The sequence below is a fragment of the Bacillus rossius genome, chromosome 3 (genome assembly GCF_032445375.1).
Source record: "Bacillus rossius redtenbacheri isolate Brsri chromosome 3, Brsri_v3, whole genome shotgun sequence".
Classification (NCBI taxonomy): Eukaryota; Metazoa; Arthropoda; class Insecta; order Phasmatodea; family Bacillidae; genus Bacillus; species Bacillus rossius.
The window spans coordinates 9101162-9117771 of NC_086332.1; the positions used below are offsets into that span (position 1 = coordinate 9101162).

Genomic DNA, 16610 nt, shown 5'->3' on the forward strand with positions numbered 1-16610 from the left:
CGCACGCGCAAGCTAAACTCATGGTCGCGACTTTGTATCGCTTACTTGCCAACTACATCTGTCAGAAATGTGCTTCATGGAGTACTACAGTTGTCTTGATGTAAGCTTTTGGACATACGCCGTTGCTAAGCACATGTATGCACGTATGTCTGTAGAAGAAAACTACAAAAAACACAAAAGACAAAAAAAAATTAAGCAAAAAATTTCTGTCAACAGGATATAAACACCACATAATATTCCATAACAGGAATATGGTCAACAAACAAAGAAAAAATTGGACTGACAGAACGAAAAAAAAAACACAAATGATGACAGCACAAAAATATTGAACCCAAAAAAAAATTCAGCACAACATTTTGAAACGAGACAAAAAAAACACAGCAAAACGAAAAGACGAAACAAACACAATATTTTTCCAAAAAACAGAAGAGAACGAACCCCCCCCCCCCCCTCACAAATGATGACAGCACAAAAATATTGAACCCAAAAAAATTCAGCACAACAGTTGAAACGAGACAAAAAAACACGACAAAACTAAGAGACGAAACAAACACAGTAGTTATCTGAAACAGAAACAAGCAAAGATAATATCACTACGGTCAGTGGCGTAGCCAGGATTTGTGTATGGGGGGTGTTAAGAAGCATGCCCCCCCCCCCCCCCCCCCCGTATTAAAGCGGGGAGTCCGGGGGTCCTCCCCCGGAAAAATTTGGATTTTAAGGTGTAAAATAGTGCTATGTTAGCAGTTTTCGGTTCTTAAATTTAAATATTGTAATGGTAAAATTTTTATTAATTTTAAAATGGAATTTGTTTGAGTGATGAATAAGAAATTAATTAAAGATTTGAACCTCTAAACCCCCCCCCCCCCCTGGCTACGCCCCTGACTACGGTTGTGAATCGCTCGGGGTGTCGGACGCACGGACTGCAAGTCCGGCTAGGATGATGGGGAGGGAGGATGCGGGCGGAGAGGCAGGGTGACGTCACGGCCGGCGTGGGAGTAGCCTCGCCGGCCGGCACAGACCCGTGCAGAGCGCAGAGACCGGCTCAGTGCGCGCTGGCGTGTCGCGACGGGCGGGTGTACTGCGCTACGAGCTGGGGAACCACGGGCCGTGCGGGCGACAGGCGACCATGGAGGAGCACATGTGGAAGCAGTTCTACGAGAAGATGAAGGCGGAGGAAGGCAGCGCCGAGCGGATGGAGAGGTGAATACACACGTCCACGGAAAAAAAAATTACTGCTTGTTTGTGCGCGGTGCTCTTACACGACGCGACAAGATGACGGTTTTTTTTTTTTTTTTTTATCTTTACCTACCCGGTTCCTTGAAAAACTTAGGCAGACAATTGTTTCTTACTGCGTATCCAGTTTATATAAAAGTTTTTGACGTGCGAAACGTCTTATAAATCGATGAACGCCGGCTGCACGCACGAAAAAGCATGACTCATTGTCACGTTCCGCCTGAGCCGAGCGTGCAAGAACCGGCCAACCACCGTGCAGAGAAAATCTTCTATAATATCTAACAGGTTAAGGCGGGCTTTTTAACTAATTTTTCGTGATTATTTTTAAACAATATATTTAAATTAAATTTGCAAAAAACTGTAAATAATATTTGAAAATTAAAAAGTAGACTATGCAATTTTTCTTCAATTTTTTCTTATGACGTTATCACGTAAAATTATCGTCCGTAAACCGACTTTACAGACAACCCACTTTTAATTTTAATAATTATTTTCAATATCGTAACTATTTTGTGTATGGTACAGTTTTGCATCACAAGCACATTTAACTGCTCACTTTATTTTAATGTTTTAAGTTAAAATACTATTGGATATGTTAACCGTAACAATTGCTTCCGTAAAAGAAAATCTCAAGGTTAAATACATATTTTTCCAAATCAAATATATTTGGGTAATTCGACAGCTTTCCATCACACACATTTCCTTTACTTATTTTAATGTTTTATTTTAAAACACAACTCGATATATTCACGCACATACATCAATTGTAACTTAGGAAACAAAACAAGGTACTTAGATAGTTTATCATAAATCAACCTCTTTGCGATTGAGGGATAACATGTTTTGTGTGTTTGGCTATATTAACTGAATAAACAATTTTATGGGAAGCCTAAGATGTAGGCCTACATCAAGTTCTGTCCCTGCCCGAACACGTCCGAATATTCACCTTCGGCCAACCTCGGGTTTATTTTTATATATTTATATTTCTCTGTTTATTTTAATGTAGCTATACTAACCTAACTAACCGTCCATAGTGTTTTAAAGTGTTTTAATGTAGCTAACCTAACCGACCACTTTTAATATTTGAATTCATTTTTCCTGCGCAAAAGTAAAACAAATCCCGAGGTTGGACGAAGGTGAATATTCGGGCGTGTTCGGGCAGGGACAGAACTTGATATACATCTTAGGGCTTAGGCTTCTCCAATTTTATACAATCTATTTGGCTAGCTAATACTGTTTGTGGAAGGCCAACAATTGTACACGTCCTTACTGCTCTGTAGTACACAGCAAGTACGGGATGTCGCAAGCGTGTATCCGAGTTCGGATACGGCCGTACTGTACAACTGTTTACGTCGAGCGAGTGGCTGTGCTGTACCGTAAATCATACTTGCTTGTGTTCATGCGACCAGTCAAAAAATTGGTTGTCTGTAAGTCTGTTTACGGACGATAGTTTAACGTGACAACGTCATAACAAAAGATTGATGAAATGATTGCATACTTTTATGAATAAAATTGAATAATTTTTATTGAATTATCACTATTTTGTAGGGATACAAAGAAGGAGTGAAATTAAATCTACAATTTAATTGATAAATTTAATTTTTATTTGCACTCATTAATTCAAATATGTTTATTACTTTAACGAACAGACTATTTTAACTATAACTTTTATACATGTTTGCTATTTAACTTCTTCCAATCAGTGTTATTCTGTTAAGGATAGGACGATGATAGGAAAAGTAGGAAACGAATGGGAGTGTTTAAGTTTAATGTGCCACGAAAAAGTCAAATCGATGGTTGTTCCAATCAGAAGAGTCTAGCGACAGCAATGCTACCTTCCTGCAACTATGCCGCACCGCTTACGCTCGTTCCGGGGCCGGCTGCCGCTCCACTCAGGCTCGTTCCGGGGCCTGCGGCACGATCATATCATCTGAAACTTCCAATTATCAAATACGGCCTCGTGGCTGAGCGCTCAGCGGCGCTATCATCTAATCGTAAGGTTGACGGTTCGAATCCCGGCAGGTACGAATTTTTTTTTGTACTTGTAAAAATAAATATGATCACGTAACATTTCAAAAGTAATAAATATATTTGAATAATGAATGCAAATAAAAGTAAATTTATTAATTAAATTGTAATTTTCAGGTAAGGACATGATAACTAATGGTCAATTAGGTTAGGTTAGCTACATTATAAATACTTTAAAACTTTGTGGACGGTTGATTTGGTTAGGATAGCTACATTAAAGATACTGTGAAATCATGTAAACTGTTTCCTAGCGCTGGATAGCTACATATTAAAATGTTTTTTGCTAAGCAACCATAAAATGATTTTACAGTATTTTTAATGTAGCTATACTTACCTAATATAACCAACCATCCACTAAACAGTCTATGTGGCATTTTTATACTGGAGAGAAAAAACGCGCGCTTAAAAATAAAAAAAACATCCAGGGGGTAGGCGCTCCCGATCGGCTAACTTCGGAAAGGATCGGCATTTGCGGCCAGTTGCAGGAAGGTAGCATTGCTGTCGCTAGACTCTTGTTTCCAATCGAGTGGAAGAGAGATAGATGCGGCGCAAGCGTACAATGAGCGTAACGGAACAATGAGCGTAACGGAACAATGCGCGTAACGGGACAATGAGTCATCCTTTTTCGTGCATGCAGCCGGCGTTCATCGATTTATTAGACGTTGTCAAGTCAAAATTATATGTGAGGATAGTTTCTGTGACGTAATTAGTTGCCTTGGTGATATTCATGTGTATCTGAATCTCTGCCAAGCGATTATGGTCATCACGTGCTTATTAAGGTCCAACTGTGATACTAATGTAGATATCCTTTCACAGTTTTTAAATTCGTCCTGACGAATACGTTCTTTACATGATTCATGCAATGGATAATTTTGATTTAATGCCTTTTTTTGTTCATAAGCCATTGCAGTTTTGCATTGTTAGTCATGGAAAATTCCGAAAAAAAAATTAATAAAGATAAAAAAAATATTCACAAAACAGGACAAGTCTTGTTTTCTGTGAAATTTTTATCATAATTTTTTTTTCTCGGAATTTTTCCATGACATAAAGTGCAAAACTGCATTGGCGTATGTCCAAAAAAACTGCATTAAATCCCTAACGAAATTTCAGCATTGCGGCTGCATAGTTGAACGTTGGGTAAATCCGAAATAAATTGAAATGGAACGTTTGTCTCGTCGGTAGCCGGATTATAGGGACGCAAATGAAAAAACATCATGGCCAGTCAGATCCTCAAATAATATAGACTAAGTTCTTAAGTGTTTGAATGGTTTGGTATTCGAGGAAAGAGATTCGAAGAAACACAATTGTGGAAGAAGAATTCAGAAATTAAATCTCTAGCACATGTGTAGTTGACGAGAACTTTATTATCTCTACATTAGCTGTGGAAGTAATGTTTTTATCTGCTATGGATTGCAATCCTCTGTGAATGTTTTTGTACTATTTTTGATATCTTTTGTAATATTCTTGACACAAATGTCCTAAACATGTAAAAGTGACTTTAAATTTCAAAATAAAAAATCAACGTGTTAAATGTTTAGTAAAAACTTAGGTTATTGGGTTTTTGCTCATTGACTCTTGGGATATAGATTCGGATTCTCGGTGACACGAAATGAGTTTAAGAAACGAGTGATATGGCAAAGAGCTTGAAATAGGTTTCGCTTCAGGTTTTCCTCGTGGAAACCTGTTCCATAAAAGTAGAGAGTTACTTCTAAACATATTTTATTACGTGGTTTCTGCGTACGTAAAGACTTGGCTTGTGTGGCTGTAGGAAAATGTAGTAAGAGTGAATAATGTTAATTTTTAACACTACCGATCAATTAATTTGTGTGTACAAGGGATATTATGACTACAGCAACAAATATTATGCCTGAAAAATTTTACTACTAAAGGTTGTCGATTTTGGCGAGGATGCGTTTAAGATAGTACTTTGAATCTATATTGGAATCAGTCTTTGCTTTATAGATGTAAGTGTCCCGTGTGAAACCCGGAGTATACTTATCAGTCGGGCTACCGGAGGAAAAAGTTGCTTCAATCAGAAATTTACTTCCTTGATTTTTGTTGTATTAGTCAACACACATAACCAAAGGTATTTTTTTTTTTTTTTTTTTCAGTTTAGCTTTCGATTCTTTTTCCCCAGCTCTCCGCCGTGGTATGACGTTGAACTCGTCAACCATAGATCTGTTTTCCGTGGATCCACAGCAATATCTCAATGCGAAATATTTAATATACGTCCTGCATTGTCGTCGTGCGTTGCCCGCAATTAATGAACTCTCTGTTAACGCATTATGTCCGAATAAAAAATTTTATTTTATTTTTTTTACAGAATTTTCTTTTGCGAATGCCGTGATCTTCAGTGCGTGTGTGCTTTCGTTATTATTATTTTTTTTTTCCCTTCCACCCTTCAGTTTGTGAATGGTGTGTTTGGCAGCGCGTACAAGCCCACTCAAAGATGTATAACAGTGACCACGTGTGGTGAGAGAAGACTGTGTAGTCTTGCAGCTCACCGGCTTGTTTCGAACGCTGCTGAGGAACACGAAAGGCCCACAACTCGGCTTCGCTCGACTGCGTCAGCTGTTATATTTAATGGCGCGCGCGCGCTTGGACTTGGGCCCCCGAGATAACAACGGCTCTGGCCAGTCGTTCGATCGTTCGAAGCCATCATTGTCGTCGCAGCAGCGTGTGTCGCGGTGTCGTCGGAAACCGACCAGCGGGCCCGTGGAGAGTCTCTGGCGACGGGAGTAGCCGTCATCTGTTCCGACGACTAGGGCCTGGAAGAGGGATGGCAAGGAAAACGTGACAAAGCCATAACAAAACATTAATGAAATGATTGCATACTTTTATGAATAAAATTCAATCATTTTTATTGAATTATCACTATTTTGTATGTATACAAAGAAGGAGTGAAATGAAATCTCCAATTTAATTGATACATTTACTTTTATTTGCACTCATTAATTCAAATATGTTTATTACATTAACGAAGAGATTATTTTAACTATAACTTTTAAACATGTTTGCTATTTAACTTCTTCCAATCTGTGTTATTCTGTTACGGATAGGACGATGATAGGAAAAGTAGGAAACGAATGGGAGTGTTTCAAAGTTTAATGTGCCTCGAAAAAGTCAAATCGATGGTTGTTCCAATCGAGTGGAAGAGAGATAGATGTGGCGCAAGCGTACAATGAGCGTAACGGGACACAACGTAACGGGACAATGTGCGTAACGGGACAATGTGCGTAACGGGACACATTTCGTGCGTGCAGCCGGCGTTCATCAATTTATTAGACGTTGTCACGTCAAAAAAAAGTTTTTTTTTGTCTGTAAATTCAGTTTACGGACGATAATTTTACGTGATAACATCATAAGAAAACATTGATGAAAATTTGCATACTTTTTAATTTTCAAATGTTACTTACAGATTTTGCAAATTTAATTTGAATAATTTGTTTAAATATAATCACGAACAATTAGTTGAAAAGCCCGCCTTAACCTGTTTGATATTATCTTTGAATATTTATACTGTATAGAAGTCGCGAGTGGATAGGATTTACTCTACGTTTTTCAGGAGCGTATGATAAGCAGCTTGGGAACTTCACCGCTGCAGTGCGCTGCTGTATCGTCTTAGTTGTTATTTACACGTTAGAGCGCAGCACTGTCGCCCGCTGTCATTCCCTGCACCCCCCACCTATCATTAACTGCAGCTCAAGGCCGTTCAACGGGAGGGGGAAGGGGTGTTTGAAGAGTTCGACACTTGTCCGCTAGGGACCACCACAAGTCGATGCCCTAGAGATGGTGGAGATTGCGGCGGTGAATTAACCAACTACCTCAAAACCGTATTAGAAATTTTAACCTGGGCTGGCGACTTCTATACAGTATATATATTCAAAGATATTATAGAAGATTTTCTCGCACGGTGGTTGGCCGGTTCTTGCACGCTCGGCTCTGGCGGAAAGTGACAGTGAGTCGTGCTTTTTCGTGCGCGCAGCCGGCGTTCATCGATTTATAAGACGTTATCACGCCAATAAGGATTGTGGCGGAGCGGCAAAATATTCCGGGCCCTGGAATCTTGAGGTTGAGTTTCGCGATATTAATTTTAATTCGTGAGTGTGTATTTATAGCAAGACGAAAATTACGATGCATGTGAAAAAAAAAAAAATACAAGTATAGCAATACATGCAGATAGCAACATTTACTGTCTCTTAAGAATGTTTATTTTAAATTTAGGGTTTTTAAAAGTTGTTACTTTAACAAGTAGGAGAGGCCGCCGGGAAAAAAAAAATATTTTGAGGGTACTACTGCTATTAATAATTCGTAATTTAGGTTGTAATTGCGGTAAAAAGAAAGATGTTATAGATTTCATTTTAATCCAGAAAAAGGGGGGGGGGGGGGACTCGGAATACGCTCTATGCGTGTTGCAAATATGTTGACGTGAATATCGAGGTCGGACAGATGATGAAATGAATGAGATAGGGGACTGTGGAATCGAATCCCCGTGGAAGCATTTGGGACTGTGATGCCTGTCCAGCAGTTCATTTGGTAGTGTGGTGTGTGGATACTATAGAACTGTATTGCTGAATATATATATATATATATATATATATATATATATATATATAGTACTTTAGCACATGGCGCGTCCGAAATGCGGAAAGAGATTGGATATGACGGTGAAGCCATAAAATACAACAATATTAACAAACAGTAAACTGTTTACACAAACTAGCTGCAATACCAGACGGTCATTGTCTCTCCCTGCAGTTCACGGCACTAATAAAATACAAGGGAATCCTTTTCACAGACGAGAGAGCCAAACTCCCGATCGTGCATCTTCTGTTTTTTTTTGTTCATTGTAAATAAATATGGCGGTGTTGATAAAAGGATACTAATGGTCAATTAGGTTAGGTTAGCTATATTATAAATACTTTAAAAATCGTGGACGTTTGATACGGAAAAAAACATGAACTTCGGGAACTTCGGGTTTTGGCTCTCGTCTGTGAAAAGAAGGCTTCCAAAAATACAAAGTCATACCACAGCATACACGACAAACAATACACGACAAAATATAGGTAGTAGCGTGGGGGGGAAAGTAGCCCGAAAAACCGCACAAGGGGAGAATAGTCTGCGTGATGACGCGTTTTTCACGACGGAGGGGAAAAGAAAGACGGAGGGAGGGATAGGTTACCGAGAAAGGCAGCCAATGACGAATGTGCCGGGCTCCTGTCGGCAGGGGATGTGACGTCACCGCGCGAGCTGATGTAACCGCGGCTGTGGTCTCTGCCGTCACGCTCTGTGTTCTCTCTCAGCCGGGGCGGAACAGCTGTGGAGTTTCTTGGCGCGGAGTCAAGTTCACCGTTCCAGTTTGGGAAGCCTAAGATGTACATCAAGTTCTGTCCCTGCCCGAACACGTCCGAATATTCACCCTCGGCCAACCTCGGGTTTATTTATATTTCTCTGTTTATTTTAATGTAGCTATACTAACCTAACTAACCGTCCATAGTGTTTTAAAGTGTTTTCATGTAGCTAACTTAACCGACCAATTTTAATATTTGAATTCATTTTTCCTGTGCAAAAATAAAAATAAAAATCCCGAGGTTGGCCGAAGGTGAATATTCATTCGGGCGTGTTCGGCAGGGACAGAACTTGATGTACATCTTAGGCTTCTTTTCCCAGTTTCACGGTAACGATATTGCAAGCCCAAGCTGATTCCTCAGTGAAGGGACTGGGACACTTACAACCCCCCCCCCCCCTTTTTTTTTTCTCATCACCCGGATTTACGCTTACTTTCTTTAGTTGACGGCTTTTATTAACATACCAGTTATTTAATTCCATCGACTGAATTCATGAATACCTTAAGAGCTCACTTCCAATAATAAGATATAATAAAAAATTAAGAAATATTAAAATGCTTCACATGTAATATCAAATAAAATTTTTATTTTAGATCAGATGTCAGCTACGTTTTTGTTCATTTAACTTTCCACTTGGAGAAAAATACACAAAAAAACAAACATTTTAGAACATTCAAAGTAATTTTTTTCTACAAATTAATTATTCTTGTTTGCCAAAATCAAATTTGAAAGCCATCTCCGAATTAGTTGCATAGTTTTGAGGGTATATTCGATAGCTGCGAAAACACCAGGGAATCTCCTAAATGTTTGATGTAATATTTCGTTCGAGAAAACGTGGAATACGTAAACGAAACCAAAATCTTATAAAGGACCGGACGTTTCAGTCACTTGAAGTATCAAAATGGCTGGACCTGTGACGTGCTGATGTAAGCAATTCAAAGGATTTAATTCGATAAAAAAAAAGTTGGGCGTTATGTGTAACATAATTTGATTGGGTGATATATATATTTTACTCGCTCGTGATTCTCTGCGTTAGCAACGTTAATAAGGGAGAAAGAGAGATGAACCGAAAGTCGCCATATTTGTTTTAACAGCATTAATACTATTACTTTTTTATCGTTAAATATTGGAAATTTTCCTTCGTTAAGGCACAGAACACACATCAATGAATCTGACACTATTACAGTCGTAATCATTCTCATAAGCGAAGAGAAGCAACAAGTGACTATGTATGCTTTAACTGTTGAAACTTAGTGATGTGTCCGAGGCAGTGGCGTAGCCAGGATTTGCGTATGGGGGGTGTTAAGAAGCATAGCCCCCCCCCCCGTATTAAAGCGGGGGGTCCGGGGGTCCTCCCCCGGGAAAATTTGGATTTTAAGGTGTATAATAGTGCTATTTTAGCAGTTTTCGGTACTTAAATTTAAATATTGTAATGGTAAAAATTTTATTAATTTTAATATGAAATTTGTTTGAGTGATGAATAAGAAATTAATTAAAGATTTGGAGCTAAGGGGGGGGTTCGAACCCCTAAAACCCCCCCCCTGGCTACGCCCCTGGTCCGAGGTGTGTTGTCCCGTCCTACCCGGGCACACACACGGTGCGCAGAGCTTCAGGAAAAACAACGCGATTTGATAACTACTCAAGATATTCGAGTGGGGTCTACTTAACTAAAGCATTTAAGAGTTCGCTGAGGGCCGAAAAGTACTTTTGATTTTGGATTAAGTTTATAAACCGTGTTTTTAGAAGAGTTAAAATGGCTAAAACGCAAGTTTTCTCGGTAATTTTTAGACGTAAAACAACCTTTACAGATTCTTGAAATCACTTACGGAACTTGCATCACCCCTTCATATTCATTTCTCCGCCATATAATGTTACGGTCACAACTCAAATTTCACAGTTGTCCTGTGACGACGAGAAGACTGCGCGCCAGTCCAGAGGAGACACCGCGCTAGAAGCACCAGCGAGCGTCGCGCTTATCATCCCGCCTCACTAACACAGACACACCCCTGACGAGGCGGGCCCCTTAATTCACCGCCTGTCTTAAGGCGCCGGTGACTGCGAACCAGCGGTGGACCGGAACCAGCGGGCGCAGCGCGGTGAAAGTGTTTCACCGCCGTTGCTGACTGCAAGGTCAAGACATTGTACAGGATGTCCATAAAAGAATGACCCAGTCTCAATGGAATAACAGTTTAATTTAGACTATTTATAACACATACATCAAATTGAAAGTGAACCAACCTATTTTTTCTTAAAAAATTTTAATATGTGCATTTTTAGTTATACGGAACACATTTAACCTGAAGCCCAAATCTTTTCACAATTTTTTGGTTAACACGCCCGGAGTAATGGAAGTTATAGCCTCTTCAGGTCTGTATCTCGACTTTGGCAAATCATTAGGTAGCAGCGGATCGTAGACACGATATTTTATGTAAGCCCCGAACGAAAAAAAATCGCATGGCGTTATGTCAGGTGAACGTGGAGGCCAGCGAATAAGAGCTCTGTCGTCTCGACCATTACGACCAATCCAACGGTCTGGGACTTCGACGTACAACCACTCTCGTACGAAGAGATTCTAATGGGAGGGGCTCCATCCTGTTGCCAAATAAAGTTTACGGGTCCACCCTCCACTAATTGGGGAAATTAAGCTTAGGAATGGCCGTTTTACGTAGGTGGCGCTGCAAGCGAGAAAACAACAAAGCAGCATTCGCGCATGCGCTTTTATAAAACTGTTTGAGTTACACTTTAATTTTGACCTTGAACCAACACACTACAACTCTTACAGTTGAGACTATTAAAAGTTATAACTGTGATAGTCTTTTATGGACGTGCTGTACTACCGTGGCCACGATTTTTTCCGTTCGGAGTTGTTGACGCAACCTATGGAAATCTTTTGGGCTTATCTCTGAAGTGTCATAACACTGAATTGTATTTCTCAAGATTTATTTTAATCATGACTGTATTTAAGTACTATAAATAAAAAAGTGTTTTTTTTATCGTAACAGATATATTAATTTAATCATAAATTCATAATCTCTACTTGCTTCGTATGATGTTTTCTTTATTTTAAAGTTTCTGCTTCGTACTTAATGATACCTTTGTTATAAACATACACAGTGGCGGATTTACCAGTAGGCTGAGTAGGCTTGAGCCTAGGGCGGCAGATTTTTGGGGCGGCAAATTTGGGGACCGATTTTTTTTTTTTGCTACCTCATAGAAATCAAAAATATTTCTGCATGACGGTTTTCTGTTTTCTGATGTTTTACAAATAGAAGTCTGCAACAAATTTTGCCGATGACTTTCCCCTCTCCCTTGTCATTGTACGTTCCGTGAATCCGTGTAGCAAACTTCCATATTCCAGAGTAAAACAGCTAGTTCGCTAGTCAGTAAATGCGAATTTTAATGGACAAGGCCTCGGTTGGCACTACACGCCCAAGACAACTATGGTCCCGGGAAAAATGTGACTACCCAAGGTCAGAAGGGCCCCTCCGCCCTCCCTCCGCCGCTATCCCTTCCGCCAGACTGTCCCCTCCCTTCTCCTAGTCCGCCTCAAGGGTCGAACCGCGTCATGTCGCGGGTGGGGCGGCAATTAGAGCTGTTACCTCGGGAGTCGGGACCACAGTTGTCTTACGCGTGTATTGCATAACGAATTGATATTTCTACGTAGGTGTGTCGTGTGGACTGTTATTTTTCGAAGTGTTTCGTGAATTGTATCATTGTATGAATATTTTCACAGCACCGGTAAGTAAAAACTTTTTATAATCATAATACATTATAATAAAGCATCTGTAACGATAACGAATAAATTTATTGAAAAAGCCCTGCAATAATATTTTTCATTTTGAAGCTTGGAACATGGTCACGTTAAATTTAGAACATTTTCATATTAACTATAAATAGTATTCTAAAAGATTGCTCATGGTTATCTTGTCATTTTGTCTTTTTCAATGAAGCAAACATCAAAAAATAGAAATAATAATTCACAATAAACAATTCATCGGAAACCATGCAAAGAAATTTTAATTTTTTCGTGATAGCATTAAAAAAATACGTTTTTACGTTAACTATTTATTATGTGAATTCTGAATGAAGGATAGGGGTGAGCAGGGTAACGTGGCCATCCTAAGATAAAACGATACATAAATTGTATATTGTAATTAAAATCAAAATATAAAATAACCCTTCAATAATATAGTTTTCGTACAATCAAAACACCATTAAAATGTAAATATTGGAGCGACTCATGTTTGTTTTTTGTTTGCCCGTCGCACTAATCGGGTAAATGATATGACATTTTTTTTTTTCATTTTTCTTTTATCTTAAGGAAACTAAATCACGGGATACCATTTCCGGCCACCTGCACTTGTTTGTGAAATATGAGCCGTCCTTGAGATACTGCCACCTTATCTGCCAAGCCTCTCCTGCTGGCAAATTTTTGTGTAAGGTCGTTCCCCACACGAAAACAACACACACATTGCAAAACACGTTAGAAATTTACAGTGTAGATTAAAAAAAAATGTTAAATGTTCAATAGTTTGTTTTATTATTTAGTAATACATAAATAGAGCTAAGTATATACAGTTCGGGCAAAGTGAACATGCGGTGGTGGCTGGCCACTTTGCCCTCTGAGACGCCATTACAAAAAAACTAGCAAAAAAAAAGACATCTTCTACAGTTATTAATATGTGGTATTAAAGTTTAAAACATGCTAATTTGGATAGGCTATATTAAATAATTATGGCATTACTGTGTATTTAATAATGATCAACAGTAATTATTACTTACCTTACATGTTACATCAGAAATAGTAAAACCAGTAAAACCTTAATAAAACAAATAACTTTCACTGCAAACAGACCGGGTGCTCTCAGAACACTAATGGCGTCTCTTACAAATGTTTCACATCCTCGCTACCAAACTTCATCACTCTCCAGCTGAGTAACAGCCAATGGCCACTTTGCTCGCTCTGGCTACGTTACCCTGCCCTCCCCTATCGCTGCTTGTGTACGAAAAATAAACTTGTTAATTTAATCCTTTCCATTTCAGTTCCTGAAGAAAAAATTGTGAAAATGAGTGATGGGAGAAAGCGACTTAGTGGAGCGGAGTACAAAAAGAAGGCCAAAATAAAAAAAAGAAGAACAAGAGCAAATTATACGAAAAACCACAAAAATTGACAGTTTTTTTAAAAATGAAAATTGGGTCGAAAAAACGGGAACTTCAACAATGCAATCTGGAAAGGATGAAACGGACTTTAATTCTGCTGCCCAACTGTCATCTGTTGAACTATCGACTAAAGAAAAAACTGATGATTATGTTCTTGACGACGAGTGCTCCAAAATTGAAGATGCCTCTCAGACCGAATCGTTAAATGATGACCAAAAGCAAACAACTGTAGATCAAAACAAAGATCCAGCTTTATGGGAAATTAACGATACTTTAAGGGAAATTATTGCAAGATGCGGCTTTTATCAAAACAAGTCTTCTGACTTCTCTAAAAGTGGAAAACTATATGCTGATCAACGTCGTTTCTTGCCAGTGAGTATCTTTCAAAGAAAAATGAAAAACAATGAAGTGAAGGACCGAAATTGGCTGGTTTACTCTGAAAGTAAGAGTTCCGTATATTGCGGACCATGTTTAGCATTCGGTCCATTGGAGAATAAAACTCAGTTCGAGAACGAAGGATTTAATGACTGGAAAAATGCAGAACACCGAGTAGCTCAGCATGAAAACTCTGCGCGTCATAAATCCAGTATCCTTAGTCTGAAAGCTAGAAGTGCGATTGATGGTCGAATCGACAATTTACTGCATTTGCAAATTGATGAAGAAATTACTTATTGGAGAAATGTTCTGAAAAGGGTTGTTGCTGTAGTGAAGCGGCTGTGTTCAAGAGGTCTCGCTTTTAGAGGAAAAAGTGAAAAGTTCGGTGATCCACACAACGGAAATTATTTTATGATTCTGGAACTGTTAGCTGAGTTTGATCCTTTCTTAGCCAGTCATATTGAACGATTTGGGAATCAAGGATCCGGAAGTACCAGTTACTTATCGAAGACCGTTTGTGATGAATTTATACTTTTGATGTGCCATAAAGTCTTGAAGCAAATTGGAGACGAGATAAGAAGGGAGAAATACTTTTCCTTAATCATAGATTCAACACCGGATATAGCACATGTGGACCAGCTCACCTTCGTGATTCGGTATGTTTTAGAAACAGGAGAACCCTGTGAAAGATTCCTCAAGTTTTTGCCCTCAGTGGGACATAAAGCTGAAGAAATGTTTGCTGCCATTACTTCGGAACTAAAAACCTTGGGTTTGAACATTGAAGACTGCCGTGGACAATCGTATGACAATGCCGCAAATATGTCTGGCATATACAATGGCTTACAGGCTAAAATTCAAAGTCAAGCACCGTTTGCTTTTTTCGTTCCTTGCTCTGCCCATTCTTTAAATTTAGTGGCAACTGCGACTGCTGAATCTTGCACAGAAGCTTGTCGATTCTTCATGTTGCTCCAAGAAATATACGTTTTTTTTTTCAAGTTCAACACAACGCTGGAAGATATTGATGACTGAAGTCGGAGAAGGCAAAACAGTCAAGAGAGTAAACCTCACACGTTGGTCAGCTAGAGAGGATGCATGCAGAAGTTTGAGAGATTCGTGGCACGAAGTCATTAAAGCTTTGGAAACAATCAGGAATGACTGCGCCGAAAAGCCTGTCACAAGAAATGAAGCAATGGGAATTCTTTCAAAATTAAAAAAACTGGAAACAGCGTTAATGGTTGTTGTGTGGAATGTTTTTTGGAAAGAATAAACAAAGTAAATGTTCAAATCCAGGCTTCTACCGTAGATTTGATTACTGTAGCCGATCTTTATGAATCTCTTCGCAAGTTTTTCGTAGAGCAACGAGAAAACTTCAAGTATTTCGAAGAAATGGCAATGGAATTAAGTGCGTCGAAGCAGTACACAAAAGACTTGGGAAAAAGTCAACTGAAAAGAAAAAAATTTGCTGATGAAACACCCGATGAAGAAATGAGTATGACAGCGAGTGATACTAGCGATACTTTCAGGGTTAATACATTTCTCGTCATCATTGATAGACTCGTATCCGAATTAGAAAAAAGGAAGAAGGCATACGACAATTTCAATGAAAAATTTTCATTTCTGACCAAAATGAGCGAGTTATCATTATCAACCCTTACGAAAAAGGCTCTGTCCTTAGAAAAAATGTATCCTAATGATTTAGAGACTGAGTTGGTTCAATAATGCATACATTTTCAAAGCCACATATCTTCGCAAAGCATTCTGGTAAAACCAGATTTTACATCATTACAGAGTCTATCTTCGTTTCTGCGAAAACAAAGTTTGCAGAACGTTTATCCGAACTTGGACATAGCCCTTCGTATGGCCTTATGTACACCAGCGACAAATTGTTCGGGTGAGAGAAGTTTTTCTTGTCTAAAAAGGGTAAAAAATTATCTGAGATCGACCTTGAGCCAAGAAAAATTAAACGCTTTAGCACTTTTGTGCATAGAGTCGGAATTAATGAACAATATTACTTACGACGATATAATCGATGATTTTGCCAACAAAAAATCGCGCAAAAAGGGATTGTAACGAACTTAATCTAGGACATGAAAATTGTAGAGGCAAGAGCGGCAAAAACTTTGCAGCCTATACCTGGAAAATTTGTAAATCCGCCACTGAACATACATACATATTTACACGCATAGTTCCAGGAAGCATTTTGTCACTAATACGGGAGTCAATTCCTTAAAGTTGCATGGAAAGGGATCAAGATTCGGTGGTGAAGAAATTTCAAAAGTCCCAAGAATGTTTTAACATACAACGTCATCTTCGTGGTATAGCGTGGCTTAAGTAAAATTAGTATCACACATTATTTTTTATGTAGACTATACACAGTCTAGGGTTGAATTGATCTAATTAGTACGTTTTGGTTTTAAGAACCACATTCATGTTTACCGATAATTCAGCCTAAACGCGGCATGTTCT

At 38.9% G+C, this 16610-nt stretch overlaps 1 protein-coding gene across 7 annotated transcripts in view; it reads left to right on the top strand.

The window, feature by feature from the left end:
• LOC134530180 (protein unc-13 homolog 4B) overlaps positions 1 to 16610 on the top strand; it is a 150972-nt gene that overhangs the window by 18903 nt on the left and 115459 nt on the right. For 3 of the 7 annotated variants that reach the window (XM_063364821.1, XM_063364823.1, XM_063364826.1), the window contains exon 1: positions 1049 to 1200. The exons of the other annotated variants lie outside the window; for them this stretch is intronic. In XM_063364821.1, coding sequence (XP_063220891.1) covers positions 1127 to 1200 — 74 coding nt within the window. In that variant the 5' untranslated portion in view covers positions 1049 to 1126. Of the gene's footprint in view, positions 1 to 1048; positions 1201 to 16610 lie in introns of those variants that run through there. 7 annotated transcript variants of the gene reach the window in all.